The 14914-nt window shown below is 36.4% G+C and overlaps 1 protein-coding gene across 2 annotated transcripts in view; it reads left to right on the top strand.

Annotated features, from left to right (window-relative positions):
- Nucleotides 1–14914, top strand: part of LOC113511994 (protein Fe65 homolog) — a 102649-nt gene that overhangs the window by 5508 nt on the left and 82227 nt on the right. For both annotated transcript variants that reach the window (XM_052893738.1, XM_052893737.1), the window contains exon 2: nucleotides 1868–2061. In XM_052893738.1, the coding sequence (XP_052749698.1) occupies nucleotides 1914–2061 (148 nt within the window). In that variant the 5' untranslated portion in view covers nucleotides 1868–1913. The remainder of the gene's footprint in view (nucleotides 1–1867; nucleotides 2062–14914) is intronic.

Raw genomic sequence — 14914 nt, 5'->3', positions numbered from 1 at the left:
CCAAAAACACCTCTAAAGTATCTGATCCATTACCAAAATGTCAGGTTTGTTCACCAGAACCGTCCTGTCCTTGATATTCTTGTTCCGGTAGAGCCTGACGCTGTTGCTTTTGAGGACCGGTTGAAAGTCGTACTTATAGTACGGCAAGCGCTCATTTAAGACAAATGCACTTTCAGACTTGAGAAATAATTCTTGATGAAGTATTTTGGTTACCGAATTTGGTTTGGTTATAGGGATCACGGATATTAGCCAATACACGGAGATCTTCGTGTTGACATACGGCCCGTGAAAGGCTTTGAAGAACCTTCCGTGCAACTCTTTCGCTTTTTATACTGCATTGTAACGGGAGGAAAAAATACGGAAATGAGTGCATAATTTGGTCTCAGGTGCTCTATCTTTAGTGCTGTTATTTTGTCTCCGACTGTACTTTATTGCTTTCCTTCTGTATATTGATGTCACCAGCATACCCATCTACCTAATACTTAGGCCGAATTATCTATTAAGCAGTGTAGACAACTGCCTAAGGTTCCTCTTCGGTTAGCCCCTCCCTCCTGACGAAGTCTTTTTAAAACAGTTTCTTTAACGATAAATTATAATTTAAGAGATGTGTCTCACAAAGCGTCAATAAAAATATTATTCCTTTTTTTTAAATAACATATCAATTTTACATAATGCCATATTTCAATATATTTCATAAAGCATTTCATTTGTACGTAGAATAATATTCTAGTGTGTTTTCACAAGTGAGAGGAGCATTGTGTAAAGGATCCAATATTATTAATCCGGCCCCGATCCCTGAGCACAATTTTTACCCTTAAATACGTAAATAGTAACTACATTAAATAACAACAATAATCTATCTTCTCCAATAAACCAAACGTAATTACAAAGTTGTGGATACCGCAGATATGTTTAGTTTACCTTCTAACTATCATACAATACTGTTTAGGAGCAATTCGGTTCGCTTTATATAGACCGAAGACCACATTGTCCGTCTTGGTGACGTATGCGGGTCGGAGCGGTGCCGACCGCAAACTTGCGGTTTTTGAATGCGGTGCGCATTTGGGAGCGTTTGCTAGTTTATTTATTAAATAAATAAATAAATTATGATTAGATACGATATCAGTATATTATACTAAGCATAAAAATTACATTCATCATTATCATACCAGAGGGAAACTTTGTACAAAAGTCGTTTGCTTGGGCATCTCTGTCCTAATCGTGTTTCTACCGTGAAGCAGTTGTGTTTGCATGGTTGTGTTTCGGTTTGAAGGGTGGGATATGGCAGTGAATTTACAGAGTACAGAGGAATAATACCTGAGTCCTCAGAAATGGCAACGCATGGGGGGTGTCATGGGCGAAATAATATACTCTGTTATGTCCATGGTACTGCTCATGTCTAGAGGCGACGGACCACTTTCCATCAGATGGGCCGTCAGTTTGATTGTCATTCTAACTTGCATAAAAAAAGACATCGTATCAGCTTTTAACTGTCTACTGCTGAACATAAGCCTCCCCTTTGGATGGTTTGGCCAGTAGTTGCCACGCTTGGCAGGTGGACCGGCAACCGCAGTTAAGCTTTGGAGATTTTTCAAGAGACGCTGCTGATCATCGATGCTCGATTCCAAGACGATCCCTCGCCCTCTCTTAGTTACATCTTACGATATCCGCGGTAAAGGAAGGGGTGGTCTATTCTATGTTAGGATTACACGGCAAGATTGGTGATACACTGTAGTCTCGATTAAAGTATATACCTAACGTGTACGTTCGCAGGCGTGAGTCCGCGTGTGCGTGCAGTGCTTGCGCCTCTCTCTTTGTGTGTATATTTTTAATATAACTTTAGGTCTAATTTTTATATCCGGCACAGGGACTAGAGCGGCGAGGCAGTTATGCGCACGTGTCACCGCTAGGTGATGCTCTGCGGGGCTATCTGGAGTGCCGCGCCAGTTTCCCTGCGCGGTCTGGCCCCCGGCCTGCCCGCCGCGCGACCTGCACTACTAGCCTCCCTAGTCATGTACGCGCTTCATGATCATCGTATCGATGATGACTCCAGTTTTATAGGTGAGTGGATATTTATATATATCTTCTATACTGGCACGACATATTTACTTCATAACCACCCGATGATATGTGATTACAAAATCTATTTCGGTAGGTCGCAGGTAGAACACAGGGTTGCAACCAACCACTCTTGGAGGTGTCCAAATTTTTTCTTGCAAAGTTGTACGGATTTGTTCGTAGTTTCGTGAAAACTTCAAACATACTCGAATCTTGTACTCATTCGAGAAAATTGATCTGAAATGTAAAAATAACTTTTATTAAATTTCTTTGCATTTTTACCACCAACGGATTGAAAATTCTTGCCAACAATTTATTTTTAACCTCACCTTTTTTCTTAATAATGTCAAGTGTTCTTCAAAATCATGAATTCTCACTCCACAAAGGAATACTAATAATGAACTTTATGACCTATTTATATAAAAATTATGACAGAATACTTTATTTTGTACCACCTTCAATCCAAAACACACATAAGACAAAGCATTGGCGTTCAATTTCAAAACCAAAATATATATATTCTTATATTCCATGACAATCCACTAATGTGTAATGTGGATGAAATACACCTGCTGGGCACGGGCCTCATGAGAAGAGGATAGGTTATAGGATAGGACAGATATTAGACAGGATGTATATCCTATTTATATTATTAAAGGATTACTGCACCTGGTCAGTTTGATATAAGGTCTTCTTTCGACTTTCTCTTCTTGTGGACCAGTATTTTGTACCATTAATTGTTTTTTAAGATATCCTATTCGTAAGTATAAAACAATGTTATAATACCTTATTGCATTAAAATATAGTTTCATATTATATCATATTCATCACAGTGAAATACAATGAGACATGCTTATATTATAGTAATCAAATTATAAATATAATTGTGAGAGACTGGTGCCTGAGATAGGCATAAGAATACCTGTATTACAGCTCACCAGGGCCTCACTCCGCAGGGTTACTTACTATGTACTTGTAATATAGTATGTGCATTCAATGTAATAAATATAATTTGTTGCAAGAAATTATTTATTCTAATTTAATTTGGGAGCTATGTGTGGATGTAGTGTGAGCGTGGACGCGCGCTTGTGCGTGGGTGCGCGCTTGTGCGTGCTTGCGCGTGTGTGTGTGTGTGTGTGTGTGCGCGCGCGTGTGTATGTGTATGTGCGTGTGGGTATTTGTGTGTATGTTTGTGTGTGTGCGTGTCTCTCTCTATGTGCTTTTGTCTAGTGTATTAAGTTAGAATATAGTGTACCTATGTACCAAATTTTATTCAAAATTGTTTATTGGTTTTTTTTTTGAGAGCAGCAAACATCCATCTATCCTTACAGTCTTCGTATTTATTATACTAATAGGATATATCGACTTTACTTATTCACTTCGAGGTTGCCCGACTAATTTCGGACTTGATAAGAGCCAGTATTCATTGTTTTATGGTATTATTATTTTTAGATAGGTATCATTGTTTATGTCGCGCGATGGTTCTTTTAAATTCGCAGAAGTTATTGCAAGGGTCACTATCAGCTAATCTGGTGTCAACGTACGAAGGGCCATTTTGAAGGGTAAACGTTCGTTCGCTCCCTTCGCTAAATAGCTACGTTAATTTGATGTTCTGTTTTTTAAGGACATTTATACCTTTTAACATGATGGCCCATAAACATGAGGGGTTGTTCTTTTAAACTACATTGAAATATACTCTATTCGCTAATAATCTCTGTGTGTGCATGAGCGTTCGTGTGCGTGCATACTTGCGGACGTGTGCGTGCGTGTGCGTGCGTACGTTTGGCGTGCGTGCGTGCGTGCGTGTGTGTGTGTGTGTGTGTGTGTGTGTGTGTGTGTGTGTGTGTGTGTGTGTTGTGTGTGTGTGTATTTGTATAAATATGTAATATAATCTACTTAAACAAAAGTCTATGGGAATTTTTATCAATTTTAGTTTAAAATTTTAACTTAAGAACAAACATATATAATTATATAATGTAATCTTATTAAAATTTAAAATCTACTAACAAAAATAAAAAATAAGGAATGATACAATATATAGATGAAAATTGTTATATCAATCAATCAATCAATAATTTACTTGCACAAACATGCATAAATCTTTTCACCCCGTAGAGACACCGCAGTTTCTAATTCTCATATGCCTTATGCTATTATACTATATACTATTATAACAACTAATAATGCCATGTAGTCCCGGCATATAATGGACCGCCTCTTCCTTTTCCATGGGTGCCGTGAGAGGCTACTAAGGGAATTATAATGGTCGAGGGATCAACAGCAGCGTCTCTTTCAAACATAACCAAAAGCCTAACTGCGATTAGCAAACCCGCCTGCCAAGGATGGCAACTACTAGTAAACCCCCTCTTATGGCGGAGGCCTATATTATATCAGTGGACAGTTAACAGCTGATGTTAATACTTACAACAGGAGAGAGTGAAACTGGGATTAATGGGATGTGAAATTTTGTGTGGATAAACAGATGTCTGTTACTCTTTCACGCAAAAACTGCTGAATTATTATAAATTAAATTGGATATAAGGATAGTTTACATCTTTACTTATAATATCGAATACATTATATACCGATACAAAGTGTGTAAAGCCATGAAACATAGCTAGTTTTAAAATAAACAAGGTAAATCGACTAAGCAAAGACGTTGTTATATAAAATTTAAAGGTAGATATTATGAAGAGAAGCGAACTTCAAGAGCTTAGTGACTGTACACAGCATTGTCGTGTTACGAGGACAATGGCTGCGGATAAATTTGTGGCCTCGAGTACCTGTGTATCTACGAGTATATCAGAGATTCCCAAACTTATTTTGTCTACTACCCACTTTGAGAATAAATTATTTTTTAGTGCTCCCATTTTTTCACCTAAGTAAAAATCACTATTACTTCAAGATCAACCAAAAAACTACCCCCGAAGCCTCTACACAACGCCCCCATTGCCTTGGTCTCTTACCCTTTAGGCCTGCAGCGCTCACAGGGGGGCGTTATCGCTCACTTTGGGAAAGGCTGCTGTAGGTTATGGACGCCTGCAACACTAGGGGCGTCATGTGCGTGTTGCCGACTCTAGACACCTTAATATACCTTTTTTGAAAAACTCCACATTCTAGTCTCTAATTTCATAATGATAATATTATATTATATAATTTTTTATTTGCAATTTAATCTTTTCTTTAAAACGTCGTCTTTTTAGTCGACGTATGTCCATCTAGGACGAAATTCGAATCGAAGTATTTAAGCGTTCTATTGATTTTGCCTACCCCAATTGCAAACAGGTGTTACGGATATTTATATATTAATCTTTTACCAGAGAGAGACTTTGTACAAAAGTCAATTGCCTGGATACCTCTGTCTCATTCGTGTTTCAACCGTAAAGCAGTTGTGTTTGCATGGCTGTGTTTCGGTTTGAAGGGTGGAATATGGCGTGAGTTTACTAGGTACAGAGGAATAATGCCTGAGTCCTCAGGAATAGCAACGCATGGAGGGTATCATGGGCGAAACAGTATATTCTGTTATGTCCGTAGTACTGCTCATGTCTATAGGCGACGGTTACCACTTTCCATCAGGTGGGCCGTCAGCTTGTTTGCCATTCTAAGTTGTATAAAAAAAAATCTAATATGACTTAAAAAAGACAATTTATGTTATTTATCTTACGATTCCCAAAACTAGTTCTGTGGTATAGATTAGTGTTTATTGCGGAATATTTTGCATCGTCTTAAACGAAGTGAAAGCTATTACATTTGACGGCTCATTGTACAGTGTACTGTCGCCGGTAGACATCTTGGGAGCCAGGTCAATGGACGAATAGTGGCTACATTTTGGCGTTCCATAATTCCCTACCCTTTTTTAGTTTGCAAGTTGCGATAAGCTTTTGTTTTCCACGCAGCAACCGGAGTGGAAAGGCAACATTATTAGAAATTGGGATTCTTACTGAAATAACAACTGTATTTACAGAGTACCTTACTAATATAATGAAATTGTCATTGTAACGATGTCTGTACGTCCTTGCTAATATAACTGTGAAAGTAAGTTTATTTGTTTCTGGCCTTTACTTTGGTCAACGCATTTCCATTGCTATTCAGCGTGGAAATGCAGCAAGTATCCTAGAAACCCTACCAGCTGGCAGTGATCTCAAAGAAGTTTTTTATCTTTAAATATATATATATATATATATATATATATATATATATATATATATATATATATATATATATTTAAAGATAAAAATTTTCTTTATATATCTATAATTTCGTTTTTTTATTTTTTATTTACTTATATTTTACTTTATATTTAACTAACCTTAACTGTTTAATCAATTACTATGAAATTGTATAATTTCATAGTGTATACATAATATAAATGATGGGGAAGGATAAAGGCTACATTTTATCTTAATCAGCAAACATGTCCTGATCACGCGAATAAAGTCACGGATAATAAGTTAATTATAAATTAATGCAAGATAGAACTTAAAGGAAATATAACCAATAATTTTTATTGCTTATATTTCATTTGAAAAGTGTTTTTTTACAATCAACACATTTTTAACTGAAAAGTGTTTTTTTACAATCAACACATTTTTAACTGAAAAGTGTTTTTTTACAATCAACAAATTTTTAACTGAAAAGTGTTTTTTTACAATCAACACATTTTTAACTGAAAAGTGTTTTTTTACAATCAACACATGTTTAACTGAAAAGCGTTTTTTTTACAATCAACACATTTTTAACTGAAAAGTGTTTTTTTACAATCAACACATTTTTAACTGAAAAGTGTTTTTTTACAATCAACACATTTTTAACTGAAAAGTGTTTTTTTACAATCAACACATGTTTAACTGAAAAGCGTTTTTTTTACAATCAACACATTTTTAACTGAAAAGTGTTTTTTTACAATCAACACATTTTTAACTGAAGTGTTTTTTTTACAATCAACACATTTTTAACTGAAAAGTATTTTTTTTACAATCAACACTTTTAATTGTTCATTGAACACTTTTAATGAACACTTTTACAATTAACACTTTTAATGAGCACTTTTACAATGAACACTTTTACAATTTACACTTTTAATGAACACTTATACAATGAACACTTTTACAATTTACACTTTGAATGAACACTTTTATAATAAACACTTTTACAATAAACACTTTTAATGAACACTTTTATAATGAACACTTTTACAATAAATACTTTTAATGACCACTTTTATAATGAACACTTTTACAATAAACACTTTTAATGACCACTTTTATAATGAACACTTTTACAATAAACACTTTTAATGACCACTTTTATAATGAACACTTTTACAATAAACACTTTTAATGAAAACTTTTATAATGAACACTTTTACAATGAACACTTTTTTTTACAATGAACACATTAGCTGATTTTAACTGTAGCTATGTAACTTTATCGATTATTTACAAACGACGAATGAATTCAGTAATGTACTGATTGCATCAGTAAATATCATTATTTTAGTCATGTATTGACAATGTGATTACATTTTATGTACCTACCACACCATTTCAATCATTAAATGTCCACTGCTGCACATAGGATTCCTTACAATTAGGTGTTTTGCGAGTAGTTGCCACACTTGGCAGGCGGTGTTTTATTCTCTGGGAATACATGGAATGAAATGAAAAACATATGAAACTATGAAAAACATAGGCTAACTTTTTATTAGCCTATGTGTTTCCATGAATTGTCCATCGTTATTCCCATGTAGTATGTGTATAGTAAATTTCATTATATTTGGTCAAGCCTTCATCATCATCATTTCAGTCATTATTCGTCCACTGCTGAACATAAACCTCCCCCCTAGACTGCCATAAAGAATGTAGATACCACTCTTTGGGATCACCTTCCAGCAGCAGTATTTCCGAACCGATACGACATTATAGCCTTCAAGTAAAGACTATATTCCTTTTTAAAAGGCCGGCAGCACACCTGCAATGCCTCTGGTATTGTGAGTGATCATGGGCGGCGGTAGTTACTTACCATCAGGTAAGCCGCATGCTCGTTTGCCCCGTGTGTTGTACAAAAAAGAAGCAAAATTTAAACTTGGTCAAGCCTGAATGGTGATTAAAGGTAATACTAAAAACTAAATTTTACATATAATATTAAGTAAGAATTAGTAAGAATTTTAAGTAATACGCGTTGCTTAATTATTAATTAAAATGAGAGATTGTTACCTCTTGCCCCTAAAAGATTTTAATTAAATCTCATAAAATTTGGCATACATGTATATTTGGCAAGGAGGACCTTACGTTTTATTTCGGTCAATCAATACAGCCCGGTTACGCAGGCGAAGTCGCGTACAAACTTAGTATATAATATTTATTTTACTTTTTTTTATATATATATAATATCACAATTGTAGAAAATAAATAAATGAGTATAGTAACTTATGGGCGTCTATAGGAACAGGGGTGTCACACGCGCTTTGCAAACCTATAAAAAAATTTTTAACAAGAGACTTATTCCAATATTTGAGTTTTTTTTTTTTATACAACTTAGAATGGCAAAGAAGCTGACGGCCCACCTTATGGCAAGTGGTAACCGTTGCCTATAGACATGAGCAATACCATGGACATAACAGAGTATTCTGTTTCGCCCACGATACCCCCTATGCGTTGCCATTCCTGAGGACTCAGGTGTTATTCCTCTGTACCCAGTAAATTCACGCCATATCCCACCCTTCAAACCGAAACACAGCCTTGCAAACACAACTGCTTCACGGTTGAAACACGAATGGGACAGAGGTACCCAAGCAATCGACTTTTGTACAATGTCTCCCTTGGCTAATGTTATCGACCAATTAGTGCCTTTAGTGTACAAAACTAGATTTTTATTGCCATTATGTATAAAAATGACTAATTATATTTAGCTACATTGAAATTGTTTGCACGTTTATTAAACGAAAGTCCATTCTTTACTATTGTAACCGTCAAACATAACTTTACAAATTAACCTTTTGTTAACCCTAAATGACTAGCCAGCTTTATTTCAATAAGCAAATATCGATATGGCAGCCCTGTTTCACCGAAATAGTTGAGCTAGTCACGCGAGGCAGCCCTATCAGCAGACATCTCGGCGCCCAACGCCCCTGCGTGTCGCCTCACCCCCTCCTACGTCATATTCGAGCTTTGGTGCATTACGTACAATACGCCTAATGTTTATGTGCCCCTGGTACTTTCCATCTTGTTTTTTTTTTCTCTTGTAAAGTGAAAGTTCAACATTTTCTTTTTTCTTTATTCTCTTTACTGAGGTGAATGTTATGTTATAAACCTTATGACCTTAAAAACACCATAGGTATATAGTCTACATGTTTTTTTTCTTTTTTAATTAAATAATAATTATAAATTTCACAATATTTACAACTATATTACATGTTACTTAAAAGAATAATAGATAAAATAAAAAAAAATTATACACTATTTTTTTTTTATTTCTGTTTTTTTTTTATTTATCTTAGTTTTTCCCAAGAGTTTTTTAAAAATTGGGTGAATCAATTTCATCATGGTAGACAACGCGCTCGCGTAATGCCCCTGGTATTGCAGGCGTTCATACGCTACGGTAACCGCTTACCATCAGGTGGGCCGTACGCTTGTTTGCCACATCAGAAGTTAAAAAAAAAGCTTACTGTTTCTTGTTATTTATTTTTAATACTCAGTACTTACTTGATCACTATCGACTAAGTTATCTATACAAATTTTATAAATATATATATGAAAGTGGGTTTGTTTGTCACCTTTAGATGCTTATTAGGATGGACAAAGACATGGGCTATAATTATTAGTATTAATCCTGATCATGCGGATGAATTCGCGGGTAAAGACTAGTATAATTGTAAGGGCGAAGTCGAAAATTCTTCAATAGTTTGTACTAATATTTTATTCTGGGGGAAAAGGGATTGTTAGTAATGAGATCTAACTGACCCATTGCTAGCAATACACCCTATCAGGGCGACCTCCACGCGGTTGCCCCTGGAAACCATCGTGTGTAATTCTAATGAAATTCGTCACAATGGGCTAACGGACCTGCTTTCATCGTCACCTATCATCCCCGACTGGTGCCCCGCCAGAGTATACTGATAGCGTGGGCGGGTTTACCATTCCTTTATCATCTTTTAAAAACAAATATTCTGTTCAGAGTAAAGGAATCAGTAATGTTGAACAAACTTATTTTGCCTGATGCAAATCAAGTTTATTTACAAAAAGGAACCACGGCTCTTCGACTACGAAATAGTATTAAGTATTGTTTTTTTTTTTATGGGTGAAAATGGTATGGTAACCCCGCCTGCGCTAACGGGATACGCTGGCGGAGCACCAGTGAAGGGTGATAGATGAGAATGAAAACAGGCCAGTTAGCCCATCATGATGAATGATAGTTTCCAGGGAGAACCACGAGGAGGTCGACATGGTTGGGTTTATTGCTAGCAATGGGATTCTCAGTCTCTATTACTAACAATCCCTTTCCCCCCCCCCCTATTAAGTATTGTTATTACAGCAATATATTCCCTAGGTAGACAGAAAGCGACAGATTCACTTTAGACTCGGGGACCGTGTTAATTGCGTTCAGCGTTAAAATGTCAGCAAGTAATTAATCACTTAGTTCACAGCTTGCAGAGAGCGTCGCGTTTTATATTATACAAATACTAGCGACCCGCCCCGGCTTCGCACGGGTGCAATACCGCACCGCTATGTCCCTGTATTTGAAATCTGTATATCTTCGAAAATATTTATTTAAATTACATGCTGTAAAGGGCCATATTGATCTATATTAAATGGACAATGTAATTAAGGTACTTAATTGGATAAAAATTAATGCTGTATTACTTAAAATCACTTCGTAAATAAGCCATTTTTTTCCCGTAAAATGTAAAAGGTAAAAAATGGTTATTGTGGGTTATCCTTAAAAGATAGACATATACCGACGCGGACTTTTTTGTTGATCTTTTTAAGGTGTACAATACTGTAGTACATTATTTTGATTTATCTCGTGGGGTTCAGCCAGCGTTTGCAATGGAAGCGCAAAAAATGTGTTTATTTACGACATCACATTAGAAACCTCTAAATTTATCAGTGTTTCTCTGCAATATTATGCATGTATTATACATATAAACTTTCCTCTTGAATCACTCTATCTATTAAAAACCGCTTCAAAATCAGTTGTGTAGTTTTAAAGATTTAATCTTACATAGGGACGGACAGACAGCGACAGCGACTTTGTTTTATGCTATGTAGTGATATACCTGTAAGTAATACATAAAGGTAATGTTTCGAGAATCCTTACTAAATATTTTATGGGAGATATTAAAATATATATATATATAACGGGTATATATATATATATATATATATATATATATATATATATATATATATATATATATAATAAGATCGACAAATTTACCAGAGGGACACTTTGTATAAAAATCGTTTGCTTGGGCACCTCTGTCTCATTCGTGTTTCAACCGTAAAGCAGTATTTCGGTATGAAGGGTGAGATATGGCAGTGAATTTACAAGGTACATAGGATTAACTCCTGAATCCTCAAGAATGGCAATGCATCGGGGGTATCATGGACGAAATAGTACACTCTGTTATGTCCATGGTACTGCTCATGTCTATAGGCGACGGTTACCACTTTCCATCAGGTGGGCAGTCAGCTTGTTTGCCATACTAAGTTGCATAAAAAATGCCAATCATTTTTAGAAATTTTGTTTATATGTCTGTCTGTTTGTTTAATCAGGTATTACGCAAAAACTAGTGTACTAATTTGAATAAAGTTTCCACAGTTATGTTCTTTAAGGTATGTTTAATTTAAAGTCTGGTATTTATTTCATCTTAATACGCCATATAGAGGTGGAAGGGATTATTAGTAACGCGGACTACCAGTCGCATTGCTAGCTATATACCCAGTACGGTCGACCTACACATGGTCTTGGACACCACTGTGCTAAGTTCCAGGAGTATTCGTCACGATGGACTAATTGACCTGTCTTTTCGGAGAGATAAGAGATTGTTAGTAATGGGAGTTAGTAGTCCCATTGCTAGCAGTATACCCTGTCAATTCGACCTCCTCGAAGTTCCCCCTGGAAACCATCGTGATTGATTTATTGTTAGATTAGTCACTGTAGGCTAACTGACCTGCTTCATTCTCACCTATCGTCATTCACTGGTGCCCCGCCAGCGTATACCAATAGCGCAGGCGGGGTTACCATTGCATTTTCACCCATTAAAAAAAACCCTGTCTTTTTTTTTTATACAACTTAGAATGGCAAACAAACTGACGGCCCACCTGATGGAAAGTGGTAACCGTCGCCTATAGACATGAGCAGTACCATGGACACAACAGAGTATACTGTTTCGCCCATGATACCCCCCATGCGTTGCCATTCCTGAGGACTCAGGTGTTATTCCTCTGTACCCGGTAAATTCACGCTATATCTTACCCTTCAAACCGAAACACAGCCATGCAAACACAGCTGCTTCACGGTTGAAACACGAATGGGACAGAAGTACCCAAGCAATCGACTTTTGTACAAAGTTTCCCTCTGGTGAACCTCTGGTCTCCCTTCATTCATTCAAAATTTTTACGAATATATTTGAAAGAACAAAATTAACAAGTGCTTAATGATTCGTGATGATGCTTATGATTACTGATTACGTTGATTTATATATAAATATAGACAAAATATATTTTGATTTATGAATAAAAGAAAATGGCCGCCCTTTTTATTATTTAGATTTATTAAAGCAATCTGTATATTTATATGTTTTATAATTAGTGTCCGACCGAACTTTCGGTTTCGGTTTCCGCTAGTTTGGATCAGAATTTCTACTTTCGACCTTAGTTTCGGTTTTGGCCAAAATTTTGCCGAAACTTTCAGCCGCGCCGAAACTTTGTGTGTGTGTTTGTGTTGTGTGTGTCTAACTGAAAGTTGTTACTTTGTTAAGATTACTTCCAGAAGTAAGTTATAATTTTAACATGTTTTTACATATAAATACTGAGACTTTATGTATTAGTATTTATCATTGGTACATTTACCTTTGCTCGTGCACTCGTGCACTTTAGTTGCCCGCTAACTACATGCTTTCTCACCGTATTGGGTTGGCTGGAAGAGATCTTCCGGAGATAAGTCCACCCCTGCTTACAATATTTATAACTGATTCTTATCTCGGTATGCAATAAGGAATATATATATATATATATATATATATATATATATATATATATATATATATATATATATATATATATATATATATATATATATATATATATATTGCTTACAATATATTCTGTCAGGCCGACTTTCACGTGGTCATCACGATGGACTGACTGACCTGCCTTCTCATCTATTCCGCCAGCGTATCTTGTTAGAGCAGGCGGGGTTACCATTCCATTATCATCCATAAAAAATAAACAATACTCTATCTATATAATCTAAGTCACACACCCATTGTGCCTAAATTATAATCTATCTGATCAGAGATATTCTGAATGTGGAGCAGACATAGTGCGTTTGGAGGTCGTTGCGTAATTGTAAGTCATATGAGTCACGTTTCGGCTAAGGAGAATTTAGATTTCGCCTCGGACCACCGTCCGAAGTCCTCCGAAACCGAGGCCCGAGGTATGCACGGATTTTTAATATTACGCCACTATTTTATCAGCATAGTAGAATACCATATCAGCTGTTTATTGACCACTGCTGAACATAGACCGCTTCCTATTGGGTTGCTAGTACTTGCCATGCTTGGCAGGCGGATTGGCAATCGCAGTTTGGCTTTGGTGATGTTTAAAGAGGGATGCTGCTGTCCATCCCTAAATCATTAAGTTCCCTTCCTCCTTTTACGACACTCAGGGAAAAGCTAGAAGTGATCCATTCTATGCCGGGATTACAAGGTAGCATAGTAGAATAATTTTTACTAAGTTTACAGACTAACTTTTAACGGCGACTTTGTCTGCGTGATTGGAATATGTTTACAGGCTGGAATAAAAAGTTGCATTATGTCCTTTTCATGGCCATCAATACACGTACACCAAATTTCATAGTGATTGTTTAAGGTGATATAAGGTAAAAAATAAACCAACACTGTCACAGGGTGGGGGGGAAGAGATTGTTAGTAATGGAGACTAAGAATCTCATTGCTAGCAATATACCCAACCAGTTCGACCTCCTTGCGGTTCCCTCTGGAAACTGTCATGGTTAATTCCAGATGAATTCATCATGATGGGCTAACTGGCCTGTTTTCATTCTCATCTATCACCCTTCACTGGTGCTCCGCCAACGTATCCCGTTAGCGCAGGCGGGGTTACCACACCATTTTCACCCATAAAAAAAACCCCTTCTTTTTCCGTAGAAGTCATAAGAAGCGACTAAGGGAATTTAATTCACATTAACAGCTGAATGAAATGATTCAAATGAAATAAAAACATTATTAAAAGTTATTATTCTTTTCAATTTCCTGTAAAATATAGTATATGTCGGGGGGAAAGGGATTGTTAGTAATGCAGACTGAGAATCCCATTGCTAGCAATATACCCAACCAGGTCGACCTCCTCGCGGTTCTCCCTGGAAACTATTATGGTTAATTTCTGATGAATTCATCATGATGGGCTAACTGGCCTGTTTTCATTCTCATCTATCACCCTTCACTGGTGCTCCGCCAGCGTATCCCGTTAGCGCAGGCGGGGTTACCATTCCATTTTCACCCATAAAAAAAACAGTATACGCTGCCAGGGCACCAGTGAGAGATGATAGGTGAAAATGAAAAGACAGGTCAGTTAGATCATCTCGGTTCAACAGTTACCACGCGAATAAAGTT

Source organism: Galleria mellonella, unplaced genomic scaffold, assembly GCF_026898425.1.
Source record: "Galleria mellonella isolate WM207_F2 unplaced genomic scaffold, CSIRO_AGI_GalMel_v1 utg184, whole genome shotgun sequence".
NCBI classification, from domain to species: Eukaryota; Metazoa; Arthropoda; class Insecta; order Lepidoptera; family Pyralidae; genus Galleria; species Galleria mellonella.
This window is presented reverse-complemented; position numbering and strand designations above follow the sequence as displayed.